General features: G+C 35.6%; 1 protein-coding gene across 6 annotated transcripts in view; it reads right to left on the reverse strand.

Moving 5' to 3' along the window:
- The window catches only part of DOP1A (DOP1 leucine zipper like protein A), a 103,409-nt gene that overhangs the window by 52,650 nt on the left and 30,631 nt on the right, over positions 1–20,128 (reverse strand). For 4 of the 6 annotated variants that reach the window (XM_033235553.1, XM_033235552.1, XM_033235548.1 and 1 more), the window contains 5 exons: positions 18,051–18,241; positions 14,344–14,525; positions 6,205–6,375; positions 3,659–3,848; positions 563–661 (listed from right to left, as the gene is read on the reverse strand). In XM_033235553.1, coding sequence (XP_033091444.1) covers positions 563–661; positions 3,659–3,848; positions 6,205–6,375; positions 14,344–14,525; positions 18,051–18,188 — 780 coding nt within the window. In that variant the 5' untranslated portion in view covers positions 18,189–18,241. Of the gene's footprint in view, positions 1–562; positions 662–3,658; positions 3,849–6,204; positions 6,376–14,343; positions 14,526–18,050; positions 18,242–18,342; positions 18,436–20,128 lie in introns of all 6 variants that reach the window. The other 2 variants (XM_033235554.1, XM_033235549.1) reach the window with 1 other exon arrangement.

Here is a 20,128-nt window from a genome sequence, read left to right on the forward strand (position 1 = left end):
AATAAAGGTTTAGAACTCAAAGGAATTTAGATTTCTTTCAAAATGAGAGCACTGATTAAGTTCTAGGAATGAACTTCGTTTATGATTTGTCAAGTTAGTTGCACTTATTTGTAATAAAAGTACTATAGAATATCACAGAGACTAAACATGTGGCTCTTAAGTTATAGTCAACTCTGCTAAGGGTCTGGCATGCATATTAAAATCACCAAAACAAGATAACATAACATCAGTACAGATGATGGCTGGGTAGAAGGCCTGGGTCTCAGTCTTGGCTTACTCAGAGTTAGCAATAGAGAACCTCTTGCTTTTTATATGTTACAACTTTTTTCAAAAGTATGAAATAATCTACTTCAATTACCATATTCTTATCAAATAAGTGAAGCTTTTATCTTTAGGTTTTTTTTTTCACAACAAATTCCACTCCTTAAAAAGGAACTTATTTTCTATGCGCTTACTGATTTATACAAGAATTCAACACACATGCCTTTAAAAAATAACTATACATTATCAATCTATAGTTTTCCAAGAATGCCTTATAATAATATCAGCGTTAATATTTTACCTGACTCATGTGGAAAGGAAAACAGAAGAGTATGAGGTCCAGTGTGCTTCTCTGTACAAGTACACTTGAGTCTTGCACCGAAGTACTTACTGCTTCTACCTGAAATAACAGCATCTTTAATCTATTGTCTATTAGCTGAGAATTTTTTGCCATGAAAATGTAACAACTCTTCATTTTCTCAAAAGTATGCTTCTGAGGATCTAATCAATAATTAAAGATATTTACATTATTTTGAATAGTAAATATATCATGATGGTTTAAAAATTAAGAAGTACATAAGACTATACAGCACAACTTCTAACTATCCAACTTCCATTTTGTAGGCAACAGTTTTACTAGTGAATATTTCCTGCAAATACAAGAAAAACACCATACATATATTCCAAACCTGCGTTTTTCATTTAACATGTTTTAGAGATCTTTCCTTATTATCAAAGAGCTTCATTTCTTAATGGCCAAAGTATTTTATTTCATACATGAACTCTAATTTATTTAACCAAGTTTCTAATCATGCGGACTTATACATTTCTAAACACTATTGTAAATAATGTTGCAATATATAATACTTACATAACATACATCTGTAAGATAAATTGCTCAAAATAGAATTGCCAGGTCTTGGGGTATGTGCAGTTACAATTTAAACATCATAATGCTGTTGGGCATGGTGGCTCACCCCTGTAATCCCAGCACTTTGGGAGGCTGAGGTGGGTAGATCACTTGGTCAGGAGTTGGAGATCAGTCTGGCCAACATGTTGAAACCCTGTCTCTACTAAAAATACAAAAATTAGCTGGATGTGGTGGTGCATGCCTGTAATCCCAGCCACTCAGGTGGCTGAGGCAAGGGAGTTTACTTGAACCCTGGAGGCGGAGGTTGCAGTGAGCCAAGATTGTGCCACTGCACTCCATCCTGGGTGACAAAGTGAGACTGTGTCAATAAATACACAGCATAATGCTTTATATTAGGTTTCTATCACCTTATATTCCCACCAGATTTACATGATAATTTGTTTCTCCTCATGCTTGCTTAGCATATATATATATATATATATATATATATGGTGTTTCTTTTTTGTATTTTTGCCCATCTGACATGAAAACTGGCTTGGTGTAGCTTAAACTTTTATTTCGTTATTATAATGTTGATCATCTCTTTATGTCTGAATTATTTTTATTTCCTTTAAATTAATTATCTGTTCCGATTCATTTTCTACTTGTTTTTATTTATCTATAGTAGCTCTTTGAATATTAGAAAGAATATTCCTTTGTGATATTTGGGAAGTATTTTTCCATGTGTGTCATTTGTTTAAATAAGTAAAAAATGATTTGCTTAAAATTTCCATTAAATCATTAAAAATAAATGTAACAGTATACTTTAAAACCTGAATTTAAAAAGTGTAGCCATTTTGGAAAACAGTTTGGCAGTTTCTAATAAACTTACACATTGAAGAAAAAAGAGTAAATCTCTGGTACCTTGGATTAGATAATGGTTTCCTAACACCAAAAGCACAGGCAGCAAGAGAAAAAAAATTAGATGAACTGGACTTGATCAAAATTAAAACTTTTTTGCTTCATGGGACCCTATCAAGAATGTTAGAAGACAATCTACAGAATGGGGGAAAATATTTTCAAATCATATATGACAAGGGTTTAATATCCAGAATATATAAGGAACTCCTACAATTCAACAACAAAAAGGCAAATAATCTAATTTTTAAGATGGACAAAGGATTTGAATAGAAATTTATTCAAAGAAGATATACAAAGAGCCAATTACCAACCACAAGATGTTCATTGTTAGTCATTAGGGAAATGCAACTCAAAACGACAATGAGAACACTTTATACCCACTGGGAGGACTGTGATAAAAAAGACAACAACAAGTGTTGGCAATGGTGTGGAGAAACTGAAACCTTCATATACTGCAAGTGGGAATAAAAACTGGTGCAGTCACTTTGGAAAAAAGTTTGCCAGTTCTTCAAAAAGTTCGACAGAGTTACCAAAAAACTTGGAAATGGCACTACTAGATGTATACCCGAAATAAACGAAAACACATGTCCATACTAAAACTCATACATGAGTGTTCAATCGGGCATTATTTTTAACAGCCAAAAAATATAGAAACAACCCAAATGTCCATCAGCTGATTAATGGTATATGAACACAGCCAGGTGCAGTGGCTCATGCCTGTAATCCCAGCACCTTGGGAGGCTGAGGTGGGTCGATCACCTGAGGTCAGAAGTTTGAGGCCAGCCTGACCAACATGGATTTAAAGAACACAAAAAATGAGTCCACTTATATACAGTATGGTTTATGTAACATTCTAGAAAAAACAAAACTATAGAAACAGTAAACAGATCAGTGTTTCTAAGGGCCTGGGAGTGTAGAGGAAGGGGAGTGACTGAAAAAAAAGGCACAGAGGACTTTTTAGGGTGATGTAAATATTCTGTATCTTGATTGCAATAGTGGTTATATGACTCTATGTACTTGCCAAAATGCAGGTAACTCTACAGTGTAAGAAGGGCTAATTTTGGTGTACATAAATTAACTTCAATAAATCTAACCAGAAATATGCATTAAAATATCAGTAATGTCATAATCATATGGGGAAAAAGTAAATTATGATCAATCGTTTAATTTTTCAAAATGATCCCTGAGGGTTTTGTATTCCTTGCTCTTATTAAGAGTATAGCACTCTAGAGATACAAAGCTTGCCCTCTCTTGTTAATCTTGAAATTAAAAAGAAAAATACTGTATAAGTAAGTAATAAATGTGATTTTTCCTCCTATTATCTTTCACTATCTGTTTTAATACATCTTCTCACATAAATTCCATATGGAATCTGGCTATATTACTTTATCTAAAATTCACTTCTTATAAAGAAGGCTATGAGGCCAAGGTGAGAGGATCACTGGAGGCCTGGAGTTAAGCTTTTAAAAACAATAATTATTATTTTGGCCTTTAATTTTCCTTGATAAATGTAAGCTCGATGAAAATAGGAACTTTGTTCATTATACAATCCTCAATATATGTCTGGAATAGTGTCTGGCTCTAAAGAAATATTTGCGAAATGAGCAACCATATTTTTAGACCTACCATTAGCTCAATATCACTGCCAATTATATAAAGTTGATCTTCCATAGAAAGCTTCCTGTTTAAATGGGCAAGAACATACGTGATTCCAGGTAAACGCACAGCAGGACTGGTGAGAAGACTACCCCACAGGGCACTGTAGAATGCTGACTGGTCCACAGCAGCAGCAACCTTTTCCAACAATGTATTTGTTCTGAGGTATAAATAAAGTGGTTTAAGAAGGGAAACACTTAGTCTCATATTTTAAAAAATAAATTGTTCTTTTCCAAAAATGTATGCAAACATCCATGTTACAGTCATATGTCCCACCCTGGAAATAAGTGTGATAGACTGAAAGAAGAATATACTTTAGAGTCAGAGGACTGAAATTAAGTCCTGGCTCCACCATTTACTAGCTGTATATGTTGAGGAAGTCACTTCATTGTTCTTAAAAGTTCAGTCTCCTCATCTGTAAAATGAAGAGAACAACAACAACAAAACACTCCACCACAAGACCTATCTACCTCACTAGGTTGTTAAAGTACTCTAAGTAATAAAATATCATATACATTTTAGTTAATAGTAATCCTATAGTAGAATAGATGTTCTGTTGACTTTCTACAAAATCTTAAAAGGACATTTCAAATCTTTCTTTTTGAAATCACACACTAAAAAGTTTAAAACTTTAATGAATTAGATCTATGATAAAAATCAAAGATGCCTTACCACTTTAATAAGGAATACAGTTAAAGTTACTTTTTAAAAGAGGGAAGAAGTGGGGGGTGGGCTAAAAACTACCTATTGAATACTATGCTCACTATCTGGGTGAAAGGATCATCCAAACCCCAAACCTCAGCGTCATGCAATATACCCAAGTAATAAACTTGCACATGTACTCTCTGAATCCAAAATAAAAGTTGAAAAAAATTACTCTTGATTTATTTTTAACATAAGATAAACAATGCAGTAACATAAAAGTCTATTACACTGTAGTATAGTGAAGAGAATTTGATGAGTCATACTGTTTACTTGCTACTTAATATTAACACTGTAATTTCTTCTGGCCTCAATTTATCTATGTGGTAAAAGAATAACATTTACAAATTCTTTTATAAAACTTATATGGAATACCTAGCAAAACATTAACAAGATAAATCATAGGATACCACAGTTATAAGGATCATTATTCAATTTCTATGTTAAATTTTTAATTGTAACTAGCAGAGTTATAAGTGGTATCAAGTCCATGCTTCCTTAAGAGAAAAATAACTATTTTAAACAAAACTGATTTCCAAGCTAAATGAAATAATTTCACATTACATTTATGAAACTGTAGGCAAATCAGTAAAAAAGTAAAATTAATAAAAGAGGGTCGGATGCGGTGGCTCGCGCCTATAATCCCAGCACTTTGGGAGGCCGAGAGGGGTGGATCATGAGGTCAGGAGTTCAAGACCAGCCTGGCCAAGATGGTGAAACCCTATCTTTACTAAAACTACAAAAATTAGCCAGTCGTGGTGGCAGGTGCCTGTAATCCCAGCTACTCGGGAGGCTGAGACAGGAGAATTGCTTGAACCTGGGAGGCAGAGGTTGCAGTGAGTTGAGATCAGGCCACTGCACTCCAGCCGGGGTGACAGTGAGATTCTGTCTCAAAAAAAAAAAAAAAAAAAAATTAATAAAAGCAACTAATTAGCTTTGAGGACAAAATTATTTTTTCCCCAAGGAGCCTTTAAAAAGGTAATTCAATATATTAAGAATTAGATTCTTACTGCATGATGAGAGCAGCTGAAAAACAGTAACTAGGCAATGTACTTGAATAAAATATTTAAATAATTATGTCTACTCATAAAGTAAGTTTGGTATTTTCTATTTTTGCTACTTCAACTCAGTGTTTTAATAAGAATATTAGTAATGAGATATTAGAGATACTTAATGCCATCATGCACTGCCTACAATTTTCAACTCCCCAAAAGTAGTAATAGGGTCCAAACAGATCAAATAACTTCATTTGAACAGTTAGATATCAAGAGTACCACGTCAACAGCTAGTGAAACAGCACTGTACTGGTACTAAGCTATTTTTCCCCATTAGCAACTTAAAAATTGTTAGTGCATGGACTAATCTTCCATTCTTATCACTAATCTACATGTCCTATCTGTTATATTATTTTAAATTATGAGTCACAATTTTCTTGAGTGACTTATATGTGCTTGGCAAAGGACTAGGTGATTTGCTATTAGAATAACACAAAAAAAAGGATAGATATTATGTTTGTTTTAAAGATGAGGAAACTGAATAAAGTTCAGACATTAAGAAAACTTCCCTAAGCTGTCTGTATAGGCAAGACTTCAACTCAGTACATCCACCTCCGAAGTCTATGCTTTTACCACTAGCTATATTTTCAGTATGATACACAGACTAAACTATAATGTTTCATTGCTATAGAAATATTCACGTGATATACTGAACTGTCTAGAATAATTCATTTGTGATGCTAAAACATATTTTACCTAAATATGCTTACTGACAAATCCATGACTTCAATTACATAACTGCACCAAATACGATCTTACCTCTCATAGTACTCTGATCCTTCTTCTAAGCCAGGAAGAATACCAGTAAGCAATCCCTGTAGACCAGGTTTCAGTGTTTTACCCAAAGGCAGATAATATATCTCATACAAACTGAGCAAAGTTGGCTTCACAGACATGGCAGCATTTGCAAGAAGAGGAAATAATCCAGAACTATTAAAAAAAAAAAAAAAAAAGAGGAGGAGAGGGAAGCAAAATAACTATACAATATTAATTCATACACAATTATATGTATATTTTATTTATTTCTGATGAAGAAGTTATACTGATTGGTGTAAAATGATACCTGTATATTAATGACTACATCCATTAAATCAGACCAGTTCTCTCACCTGGGTTTTATACTTATAAACCCAATAGCTACCTAGCTGTTTCACAAAGTCCTAATATTTCACAATTCCGAAACAGAATTCTCCCCTGATGTGCCCCAGCAAAACATGTGCATTCCCTGTAATAACTGTCATGTCAAAATATGGCATCACTATCTATCTGGCTGACCAAAAGCTATAAATCTAGGACTGATCCTTGACTCATGCAATCCTCCTGCCTCAGCCTCATGAGTAGCTGTAAAAATCTTCTACTCTAACCTGGCTGGGTAAGTTGGCTCATGCCTGTAATCCAAGCACTTTGGAAGGCTGAGGTAGGAGGACTGCTTAGGCCCAGGAGTTTAAGACTAGCTCAGGAAACATAGTGAGACCTCATCTCTACAAAAAATAAAAATTAGCTGGGCACAGTGGCATGTGCCTACAGTCCCAGCTACTTGGGAGGCTGAGAGTAGAGGACGGCTTGAACCTGGGAGGTAGAGGCTGCAATGAGCTGTGATCATGACACTGTACTCCAGCCAGGGTGACAGAGTGAGACCCTGGATTCAAAAATTAAAAAAATAATAATACTTTTCTATTCTAACCTGCAATCAGTTATCAAAGTCATCAAGTTCTCTAAGTCACTCTCCTAGATATTTTTTGAATATAACAAATTGTGTCTCTACCAGATAGCTACCTAGAAGCAGCTGCTATCATATCTTGCTCTTCATGTTTTAACATGTATTGGTTCATTATTGCCCTGAAGCAGCTCTTGGTAAAACCTTTCACTGAGTTCCCATTGCCAATGTGGCCTTTAACGTCTTTTAAAAAATGGCTACTACATACCTCTGAACAGTCCATATATACTCATCAATTTTACTCCTGTACCCTCTGCTCCAGCTATACTGAAGAATTCCTTTCTAGTTCCTTTCAGAACCTTCTATGCTCTTTTTAGTGCCCATACCTTTCCATATGCTGCTCTGACAGATACAATTCTCACTCCCTTACTTACACCCTCTTTGTATGGGGGATTCCCAAACTTTCAGGCCTCAGCCTAAGAAGCCATTTCCTTACAGAGACTATCTCCTAATTAGACTAGGTTAGGTCCGCTATTTGATGTTCTCATAGTACACAATATTTACTTACCAAAACGCGCTTATCATTCTTTATTTGAATTGCTTAATGTCTATCTTTTCCAACAGACTGTAAATATCAGAAAACAAAGGATCATGACTATATTTTTATTACTGTATCCTAAGTTTCAAGTACCATGTCCTGTACTTAGCAAGTGAAGAACAAATGAATTAGGAATCTCTCTTGCTCCTAGTTTATAAAAAACAGAAATCATCAAGTAAGAACGGCTTCAGCTTTCTACTTTTCTGTCTCCCATTTTAGGTACTGTTTGATCTAAAGATACAGCCATAGTCTCTCAGTCTCTTCCAGGCTACCTTTTTTCCCATGTGCCCAGGGCCATGACCCGCCTGTCCAGGGACCTGCTTCATCCATTATCGTTTTTCTTTTCTGTAATTTTTTTCTTCCTGAACTGACATCTTTGCTTTTTAATACAAATGTACTCACATATTCATCATAATTCTAAAACAAGGAAAAAGTAACGGCAATAACCAAACCCCAAAATCTTTATTCTAACTAACCTTCTGGCTTAAAGCTACCATTCTCTATCAATTTTTAAAATATATATATGAATTTCTTCTATTTATTACCTTCCATCATTAATCAATCACGATACTTCTACTCCCTCCACTGAAACTGTTCTCATTTTGGTCACCAATGTCTACCAACTACCAGATCCAATGCTCTATCTTCAGACCTTATCCTATTTAATTTAACATGTGATACTATTAACCAGAGCATTCTCTTGAAGCACCCTTCCTTCTTGACTTCCAGGACTGCTTTGTCTCCTGGTACATTTTCCCTTTTTTTTTTCTTAGACGTAGTCTCACTCTGTTGCCCATGCTGACGTGCAGTGGTGCAACTGGCTCACTGAAACCTCCACCTCCCGAGTTCAAGTGATTCTCATGCCTCAGCCTCCCCAGTAGGTGGTATTACAGGCACTCACCACCACCACATCTGGCTAATTTTGTATTTTTAGTTGAGATGAGGTTTTGACATGTTGGGCAGTCTGGTCTTGAACTCCTGACCTCAGGTAATCCACTCACCTCGGCCTCCCAAAGTGCTGGGATTTACAGGCGTGAGCCACTGAGCCCAGCCTCCTGGTACACTTTCTGTCTCTGACTCTTTTTCACAGGCTGCTTGGCCCCACCTGATATTTAAATACTGAAACTCCTAAATACTCTCAAAATGTTCTCATTCCTTTTTTCCTCCTTGTTATTTACAATGTACCTAGGTAATTTCAATTATTCTCTTGGCTTCAACTGCCACCTAAATGCTGACCGCTCTACAGTATCTGTCTAATCTGCAATCCAGATTTATATTACCAAAAGCTCACTTTACATACCCATCTAAATATTTTAAGGCATTCAAACTCCACTTTTAGCCTTCTTAGTAACATCTTTGTGCACTGTATCACATTAAAAAGAAATATGCTGGAAGAGGCAATATGGTATTACATCATGTAATAGGTTATAGAACTTTAAAAGTATTTGCATTTAATTATGTTAAACCGTAAACCTTGAAATGAAAAAATCATTAATTAAAAATAAACATATCTACATTTAATATAACCTTTAGTTTTTAAAATAGTTATACTTCAAAAAAGTATAGAACAATGATATCATTTACTCCATAACATGTGTGTGTATGTGTACAAGAATATCTGCCATATTTAGAAATGGTATTCTAGATTTAATTTTATGTAACATACTGATGAGAAAAATAGGTATACTACAACTGAAGAATAACTGTGCTGCTTAAACTTTCTGTTAAGACGTAGAAAGTAGCAGGCATGAATTATGTAAATCTTGCTTTAAGAAAGGAAAATCTACCAATTATTAGATAATTACATGCAACACTGATTTGGCAATGCTCAGTTTTCTTAACATCATTCTTTGAATGTATTATTTACTACTATTAAAAATATCTTTACTGGCTTTACATACTATCTTTAAGACATCCATGCTCGACTGGGCACAGTGGCTCATGCCTGTAATCCCAGCACTTTGGGAGGCCAAGGCAGGAGGATCACAAAGTCAAGAGTTCGAGACCAGCCTGGCCAACATAGTGAAACCCTGTCTCTACTAAAAATACAAAAATTAGCTGGGTATTTTTTTTACGGTGGTGGCATGCACCTGTAATCCCAGTTACTTGGGAGGCTGAGGAAGAATAATTGTTTGAACCTGGGAGGCGGAGGTTTCAGTGAGCCAAGATTGCACCACTGCACTCCAGCTTGGGTGACAGAGCAAGATTCTGTCTCAAAAAAAAAAAAAAGACATTCATGTTCATTTCTCTTTAATAATATTTCCTTGCTCATTTCTCTTTAATGATATTTTAAAATATCAAAGAATTGAGTATAACACATAGCATTTCTTTATTCATTAAACAAATATTTATTAAGGGTCTACTATCTGTCAGTTCCTCAGGATACTGAGAATAGAGCACTTAATCATAGTAAGCATAGTAAGAAATCCTTGTTCTTTAACCTCATAAAGTTTATTTTTTGGAGAGTATATATGTACATATTTTAATTGCTTGGTTATTGTATCTCTTAACATACATACATATCAGATGGTGATAAATGTTACAGCAGAGGAGAAAAAGTTACAGGAGAATAACAAGGAGACTAGAGCAGAGGCAGGTTCTAAATAGGGTGGTCAGAGAAGGCTTATCTGAGTAAAAATGAGAGAGTAAACACATACACAGTAGAAAGGATCAGTAAAATTAAAAGTTGGTTTTTAAAAAGACTAAGAAAATTGATAAACTCCTGATAAGACTGATCAATTAAAAAAAAAAGGATGGCTTGAGTCACCAATGTCAAAAGTGAAAGAGGAGACATCACTGTAGATCCTACATGTTACAAAGATAAGAGTATATTATGAACTTTAGGCTGATGCACCTAAAAATTTAGTAAAAACAGGCAAATTTCGAGAGAAAAAACTCACTAAAACTGACATAAATAGATTTGAATAGTATCATAACTACTAAAGAAATTAATCTGTAATTACAAATCTTCCCACAAAGATAAATTTCAGATAAAACCTAAATAATTACACCAATGTTATGAAAACTGTTGCACAGAACGGAATAAGAGAATATGAAATTTAGCATAAACCTGAAACCAAAATTAGATAAAAATGTAAAATCATAGCCATTCTCTACTAAACAAAGATGTAAAACTCCAAAAAAACAAAAAAACAAAGTAAGCAAATCCGGTGATACAAAAAGGACTCTAAATCATGAGCCAACTGGATATATTCCAGAAATGAAAGGCTGATTGAACCTTCAAAAATATTTAACAAGGCAAAAAAAGATATAAAATTATTAAAATCAGAAGAGAAAACTCACCATTCACAGATAGTGTGACTATATCTCAAAATTCCAAAAGCTATTAGAAAGAACAAGTGAACTTGACAAAGTTTCTGAATACAATGTCAATACAGAAAAACACCTTCGTAATTCCACATTCTAGCAGCAATATACCAAGCAAAGATTCCTTACATAAGAAGCAAAAAGGACTACTTAATAAAAGGTTGATAAATCAACTAAAAAAAACTTTCTTCAAAAGACAGCATAAAGAACTTTTGGTTCTTCAAAAATACCATTTGGGAAGTTTTAAAAGCTGCAGAATGAGGGAAATACATATAGTTGGATAGTAGGGGTTTCCACTAGAAAGGGGTAGGAGGGAACTTGCTGCATCGACAAGAATGTTCCATATTTTATTTTGAATGATGGCTACAAAATTCTACAAAATTGACTAAATTTGTCAAAACTTACCACACATTGAACATTTATGATCTGTTCATTTTATTGTAAATTATATCAACAGTTTAAAAGAAAACTTAAGTGGTTAAAAAAAGAAGAGACAGACAGAATTAGTGACCTGGAAACTAGGTCAGAAGAAATTCCTGAGAATGCAGCACAGCAGGACAAAAAGTTAGAAAATACAAAGAATGGTTAAGAGATGGAGAAGTCATGGTAGGAAGACCTAATAAGTGGGGAGAGAACAGATGTGAAGGCAATCTCAAAAGATAGTGGTTGCAAATTTTCCAAAATGGGTGAAAGGCATCAATTCATCGATTAAAACATTTTTTTTAATGTTTTTTTGAGGAAAAGGTGGTGTTTGGTTACATGAATAAGTTCTCTAGTGGCGATTTCTGAGATTTTGGTGCACCCATCACCCAAGCAGTGTACACTGTATGCAAAGTGTAGTCTACTACCACACACCCCGTTACACCCTTTCTCCTAGGTCCCCAAAGTCCACTGTATCATTCTATGCCTTTGCATCCTCATAGCTTAGCTCCCACTTATGAGTGAGAAAATACGATGTTTGTTTTTCCATTCCTGAGTTACTTCATTTAAAATAATGGTTTCCAATTCCATTCAGGTTGCTGTGAATGCCATTATTTCATTCCTTTCTATCCAATTTATAGATTTTTTTAAAGTCCAACAAATACCAACAGAATAAATAATAATAAAAAACCTACCTAAAAACACATCACAATGGAACAGAATACTAGGGATAAAAATGTGGAAGAAGGGCCATTTCAGATAATAACTAAGCAAGTCTTCTGAGGAGTTGATATCTGATCAGAGACCTGGATTTGAGAATTACAGAGCAAGAGAATAGCAAAGAAAATGAGGAATAATAAGCAAAGAGACTTGTTGACCTGAGTGGAATAAATTGGGGGGAAAATAATAATAGTTTAGTTTTAGTTTATTAAGAGTTGAGGTCACTGACAGAGCCAGGGTCATAGTACTTCAGGAATTATTCAAAGCCATATTAAAGCCTTTTTCTTATTTTTTTTCTTAAGTGTGCTGAGAAGAAGTCAATAGAGCTTTTTAGCAAGAGAGTAACATTATTTAATATATTAAAAAGATTACACTGGTACTATGTGGAGAACAGGGTAGAAGAGGATAAGAACAGATGGTGGAAGAATGTTAGGTCAGTGATGAAGCCCAAGCTAGAGATGATGCTTAGACTGCATGCTGCCAGTGAGGGTTCAGGGAAGTAGATGTATTTGAGACATATATCAGAATAGTAGCTAACATGTATTAAGAACTTACTATAAGTTGCCCACTGCATTTTACATGTATGAAGTCTTTCAATTCCACTAACCTCCCTATGAGGTTGATAATCTTATTTCTGCTGTGCAAGTGAGGACACAAACACAAACAGGTGAGGACAAAGGCCAAAGATAACAGAGATAGTTTGACTCTACCATCTCTTCTCTTAACCACCATGAGACATAACTCTGAACAACAGACTATGTACACCAGAGGTGGGAAAACGTGGGTGGGGAAAACAAGGTAACAAGTGCAGCTCTGGGATCTGAGGGTTGTATAAAATGGACAGATGGTGATATCATTTATTGAGCTTTAATATAGTACATTGCAGGAAGGTCAGGTTTATAGGAGAAGAGGAAAGTTTAGTTTTAAACAGGTTGAACTTTAGTTGCCTTTCAAGATCTGTATGGAGATGTCAAGCAAGCAGGAGTTTAAAGCTGCTGCCAGCACTGGAAATGTCCAGTTGGGAGTCAGCATATAGAAGATAAAACAGTTGTTACTACGGGCAGGAGGAAATGGGAAATGTCACATGAACAAATCTAGAGATCTAATGTACAACATGAAGACTATAACTAATAATATTTTATTTGGGATTTTTACTAAATGAATAGATTTTAACTGCTCCTGTCACATACACAAAAAATAGGTAACTATGTAAGATGATGGCTACATTAATTTATCTATAGTAATTATTTCATTATTTGTAGGTATCTCACATCATGTTGCGTATCTTAAATGTACACAGTAAAATTTAAAATAAAAAATAAATCATGGGTATGGCTAAGTTTGCCTAACGAGAGATTACAAAGTGAAAATACAAGAAGGTGCTGCACTAAATGAGCCCTAAGAAACTCTGTGTGGAGTTTGGGTAAAGGAGGAAAGACTAGTAAAGGACACTGAGAAAGAGTAACTGAACAGAAAAATGTGGTACAATGAAAGCCAAAGGAAAAGACTGTTTTAAGCGGAGAAGAGTCAATGATGTTGAAAGTTGCTGAGAGATTAAGGTATCCTATCTTTTTCTCAGGCCAGTTTTCAAGCTTAAAAAGGTAGAATGTACTATAGTCTCAACAACTTTGAAAGAAAACTTTTAATAAATGGTATCTAAGAATAAAAAACAAAAAGACATTAAAGACTGTTCTACATTTTTCTGAATCACTTAACTCAAATATTAAGACTGATATTTGAGGCCAGGCATGGTGGTTCACGCCTGTAATCCCAGCACTTTGGAAGGCCAAGGTGGGCAGATCACAAGGTCAGGAGATCAAGACCATCCTGGCTAACACAGTGAAACCCCGTCTCTACTAAAAATACAAAAAAATTAGCCAGGTGTGGCAGCGTGTGCCTGTAGTCCCAGCTGCTGGGGAGGCTGAGGCAGGAGAATGGCGTGAACCCGGGAGGTGGAGCTTGCAGTGAGCCAAGATCCTGCCACTGTACTCCAGCCTGGGTGACAGAGCGAGACTCCGTCTCAAACAAAACAAAACAAAGAGTGATATCTGAAAACTTCTCATCATTAAGGAATTTTCAATTTTGTAGTTTTTAGTGCAGAAAGTATAAAATAGTTTAGCAATACATTTTCTTTATACCATTTGTGTATATATAGAGAGAGTAAAATTATTCTTACCTATATAAAAAAAGGTCTTTGGCAAGTCGCTTAGGTCCAATTATTTTGAAGATAATTTCATATGTTTCAAGTGCCTTCCGATGAACTCCACCTGGTAATGCTGGATGTAGACATTGAGCTAGGCGTTTGCCTATGGTCAGCTTTTTGGGTACTACTTGGTACTTTGCATTATTTTGTAAAACCTTGAAGAAAGCATTTTAATGTAGTTGAGAAAAGCAAAATATTGCATTCATTTTACTTCCATTTTCTAGCATACTATTATAAAAAATGTTAATTGTAGGTCTTTGTGTTTTGTTAGCTACATTTGCCTATATAATACACCATATTCAAAGTTAAAACTGAGGAAATGTTACAAACTTTATTAATTTGTTTAAAAAATAAACTCATTACCTGTTAACAGAGTGACATTTTTAATGAAAAATGATATTTTCCAAAACAAATTTATGGAGAGGAGAGGCATTTTAGTTTTTTTTTTGGTAAATTTTTAATATTTGATGTGAGAAGACAGCTGGAACGTGGAATGTTACAGCCTTCAACCTATTTTTACTACTTTGAAATAAAGTCTGGCCTCACAATAGATATTTACAGTTACCTGGAAGAGGTATAACCATTGTCCCAGTATATCAAATTATAGCAAGTAATTCTAATGCTTATAAGAAAATCTACATGAGATTATCACTGCCCATTTGTTTTTATAAACTGATTTTTCTAACTGGACAAAGCAACTTTTGCTTTATTTATTTCAACCATAACATTTCCTTAGAAATAATGGTCAGGGCAGAATTTCTGTACACAGATCCTATCTTATCAACCACTCAAAGGAGATTAGTTAAGTAAAGAAGACCTTATAATAAATGCAATCCTTTAGTTTGAACCTAGAAGTCAATATTATAATCACGTATTGACAGAACGTCACAAAGTGAAGACTGAGAATCAATAGACTATATTAGAACTGGAATTTAAAAGAAATATACAAAGTCTTATTTTACAGAGGAATAAACAGGTTGAAATATTAGGTTGGTGCAAAAGTAATTGAATTTTTTTTGCCATAATATATGAAATGACCACAGGCAGTATAAGAGTGTGTATGTGTGTGTGTGTGTATATGTATGTACATATATGAGTGTATATATATGTATATATGAGTATATATATATGTATATGTAAGAGTACACACACACACACACACACACACACACACACACAATCCTTGTCTTGTTCCATCACAATTTTGGCTAAGTTTCATCGACAACTTGGGTATTCTTCTTTGAGTTATCTAGATACCATGAAATCTATTTTCATGAATATTGATTAATCTAAAAAATTATGTACCTAGTTAGGCAAATTAATTTCCATCATTTAATGACTTGCCTTTAAAAAGAGTTCCCAGTATATCTTCAGAAACAGACTCTTCAGAACACTTTAGAAAAAAAAGAACCTAACTACCTTTAAGTAAATTTGTACTTTTAGATGGAATTTCTTGTGGATGTTGTAAAGAAATAAAGAATTATTCAAACTTCAAATGATAAATATTAGAAGTTCTAACATGTCAAACAGAAGCTTCTGAATCGAATTTTAAGACAAAACCTTGACATACTGACAATGATAATTTTTCTTTTTATGATATCAAAGTGATTATCTGTTATATTAGGTTGAAAACTAGCATCCTGGTGTGGTACTGTGAGAGTGTGTCTAGGTTTTCATCCATGGTTCCTGGCTCATAACTCCCACAGCCCTTATTATAATATTGGGGAACTTTGGGCCTCAGAAGCAGGCCTCAAAAAACAATTTCTCTCTTTTTCCTGCCCTCTCCTCATCTTTTTCTCCCTAAGGCAGGAATCTTCCTCTACCTTTCTATCTCAGAGCTGGCCATAACAAAATTCTCTGGACTACTTGGTCTCATTGTGGGTCAAAGACCTCCATTTCAGAAAGGGTCCTGCCCCATACCCAGAAGGAAGGAATGCTGTACATAGAGGCCAAGAAAAATCTGACAGACGGGTCTTGCTGGGTTCCCCCACTTTGTCTGTTAGTATTAGATCAAATCTTTTATGTCCTAACACATTTCTACACAGCTGTTCACGCTTCAATCATGCCTATCCAATGAAGTCTCAAAAGGCCCGAAAGGATGATTAGAGAGCGTCTGGGCCAGCTGAACACATGCGGAGGTTCCTGGAGGGTGGCGCTCCTGGAGAGGGCATGAAGGTTCTACATCCCTTCACCCAGACCTCACCCTATGCATCTCTTCACTTGTATCCTTTGTAATGTCTTTTATAATGAACCAGTGCCTTAAGTTCTGTGAGTCACTCTAGCAAATTAAATCTAAAGAAAGGATTGTGGAACTTTATAGCCAGTTGATCAGAAGCACAGGTAAAACAAACTGGGGCTTGTGATTGGCATCAAAAGAGGGGGACAGTCTTATGAGGCTCAGCCCTCAACCTGTGGGATCTGATACTATCTCCAGGTAGATAGTGTCCAAATTGAACTGCAGCACATCTAGCTGGTATCCACTGTAGAACTGCTTGCTTGCTGGTAAGGGAGAAATCACTTGTTTTAGGGTTATAGAAGTCTTCTGCATTGATTGTTGAGGTGTGAAAGCAGAGGAAAAACAATATGTATTCTTTTCCCCGCACATCTTAGTATGTATTTTAAGACAAATTTCTTTCCTAATTTGTACGTTAAGCTATTTGATAGGCTGGGTGTGGTGGCTAATGCCTGTAATCCCAGCACTTTGGGAGGCTGAGGTGGGAGGATCACTTGAGGCCAAGAGTTCAAGAGCACCTTGGTCAACATAGCGAGATCCTGTCTCTAAAAAAACAAAAATAATAACTAGCCAGGCATGGTGGCATGCCTGCAGTCCCACCTACTCAGAAGGCTGAGGTGGGAGGATCCCTTGAGCCCAGGAGTCTGCAATGAGCTATGATCATGCCACTGGACTTCAGCCTGGGTGAAAGAGTAAGACCTTGTCTCAAATAAAATAAAAAATAGTTTTTGGAAGACCACTCCTTTCCTATCTAAGCCCTTTAATATTTAGAAGCACTCTCATTCAATAACAATTAAAAAAAAAAAAGCTTTAACTACGGGTATGCGGTGAAAAAAATTGATGTTTAAAAAATAAAAAGGTCAAAATGAAGAGCCAGAAGTTGATCAATGATGCCACAACAATAACGGAATAAAAACCAGACATGTCAAGAAGAATTACTCAAGGACAAGCTGCAAGGCATAAGCAACTGCTTGTATATAATTGCCTCTGTAAAAAGTACCGAATTATAACTATAGCTTGCCAGGATAGAAAATGTTTCCTTCTGCTATATACCATTTGGAAAGAACACAGGAATTATTGCTTTCCATTTATAGGAAATTCATTTTGCTGCCAGGAATTCCAGCACCATATCTGATGCTCCATTATGGAAAATTACTAGCCCTCACAGTCAGCATATTTCCTTTTCTTTTGTTTTTATAGCTAATAATCATGGCGATAACTATATTTTTCAAGCACTGTTATTTCTTTGAATTAAAACTTCCAAAGCCTTAACAATGTGCTTGAGTACACAGGCATGCAACTCATGAAGAAAAACAGCACTACCAACAGTAATCTAAGGTTCATTTACGTTTTTGCCTTCTTACTTCAAGATTTAGAGAAATCTAACAAGTACAAACACAGATTTCTAATTTTTACTCCTTCTATGAAATGGATAATACAGACATACCTTATTAAGTTTTCCAAGTGCTGATATCAAATCTGCCCATTCACTGGAGTATTCAAAATTCTTTAGTGCTTTGTCAATTGCGGCTACATAGTTTCTGTATTTGGAGTCACTCAATAACTCCAGCTCTTCTGTGTTCATCCTCCCACAACTTCCCACTAGAGACCAGTTCCAAACTCATGTAAAGTCATTACCTACAAAAGAGTTTGCAGGAGGAACCAAGGTTACAAAGTATTAAAATGGGTTCATATGATCTTACTACAAAGGTAATGACTAACTTGAAAATGTTTCTTACTGTTAGCAGTGGTTGAAACTCTCCTCAGCTAGTGTTCAGGGTCATGGAAGTATTCAAAGACAGCCTGAAAGATAACTACTTGTGTGTTCCTTCCTAGGAATTGGAAAAACGACTGTGAAAATTTAGTAAGTAAAATTTTCTCATACTTATTTCAATTTAGAAAATTTTCTTATACTTACTTCAATTTAGAAATCATGTTATTTCTCTGTCATATTTGTTTACGTAACATTTCTGATACGCGTGTGTGTGTGTGTGTGTGTATATATATACATATATGCTCCTCTACTTTGTTTTGATCCTAAAATACACTAAGTCTGGTTAGATTGGAAGAATCAAGAACACAGGGGAAGAAAGAAAAAAAAGAATGACTTGGAGATCATTTCATTAAGTAGTAAGTGAGCATCTAATATGAAGGCCCATTAGCTGTTAGAATTAGACTTTACTTTGAATAAAACTGACAAGAACATGTGGTGGTTTCAAGTATGTCCAAAGCTGAGTACAGCGGCTCACACCTGTAATCCCAGCTACTTGGGAAGCTGGAGGATGGAGTATGGCCTAAGGTCAAGGTTTCAAGACCAGCACTGGCAATACAGTGAGATCCTGTCTCTAAAAAAAATAAAAATAAAAATGAGCCAGGCAGGGTGGCACCTGTAGTCCCAGCTACTCAGGAGGCTGAGTGAGAAGACAGCTTGAGCCCAAGAGATCAAGGTTGCAGTGAAATATGACTGTGTGACACAGCAAGATTCTGTCTCTATTAAAGTGAAAAAAACAAATCCACAAATTCTTTGATATTTCTTTGAAAAAGTGGTGCCTAATCCCCCAGCACCTTAGGGTCAACTTTGTGACTCATTTCTAATGAAAAGAATAGGGTAGAAGAGACAATGTGTAATGGCCAACAGGTTATAAAAGCACTTTTGTTTCCTCTTTACTCTTTTATCATTAGTTCTGTGGGGGAGCTAGCTGTCACATCATGAAGACACTTTCAAGAAGCCCTATGGAGAAGGCAGGTCTCGTGACAAGGAGCTAAAGCTTTCTGTACAGCCATGTGATTGAGCCACCTTGGAAGCAGCTCTTCCATCCTCAGCCAAGCCTTAATTTGACTGTGGCGCCAAATGGCATCCTGACTGTAACTTCATGAGCAACCTGAAGCCACGATTACATAAGCTAAGTCTCTCAAATTCAAGACCCACAGAAGATTTTGTTATAGGCCACTGAGTTCAGGGATAATTTGTTATAAAGCAATACATAATCTAGGGTAATAGGAAGAATTTAATTAAGGTTCTACTTAAAAACCAGTGTGGCTCCCCTTTAATTTTTCTGGTATCCCAACTGACTTCTAACTAACTCGGTACCTTTCTTTAGAGCTGGGTGCATGGACCTACAGGAAGGTCTAAGAGTGGGCCTTAGGGGATGCTAACACAATTCAACCAAGGTAAGAATAGTCTTTCCAACAAGTAGTTTGGGATAACTGAATATTCCATGTGCAAAAGAACAAAGTTGACTCCTTCACATCTACACAAAAGTTACTTTAAAATAGATCAGAGATCTAAATGTACAGCTAGAACTATAAAACACTCAGAAGAAAATGTAGGATTAAATCTTTGCGACCTGTGGCTAGGCAAAGTCTTCTTAGAAATAAAACTGACAGCCACGCATGGTGGCTCACGCCTATAATCCTAGCACTTTGAGAGGCCGAGGCAGGCAGATCGCTCGAGGTCAGTAGTTCAAGACCAGGCTGGCCAACATGGTGAAACCTTGTCTCTACTAAAAATATAAAAGTCAGCCA

Source organism: Trachypithecus francoisi, unplaced genomic scaffold, assembly GCF_009764315.1.
Source record: "Trachypithecus francoisi isolate TF-2019V2 unplaced genomic scaffold, Tfra_2.0 Lachesis_group15, whole genome shotgun sequence".
NCBI lineage: Eukaryota > Metazoa > Chordata > Mammalia > Primates > Cercopithecidae > Trachypithecus > Trachypithecus francoisi.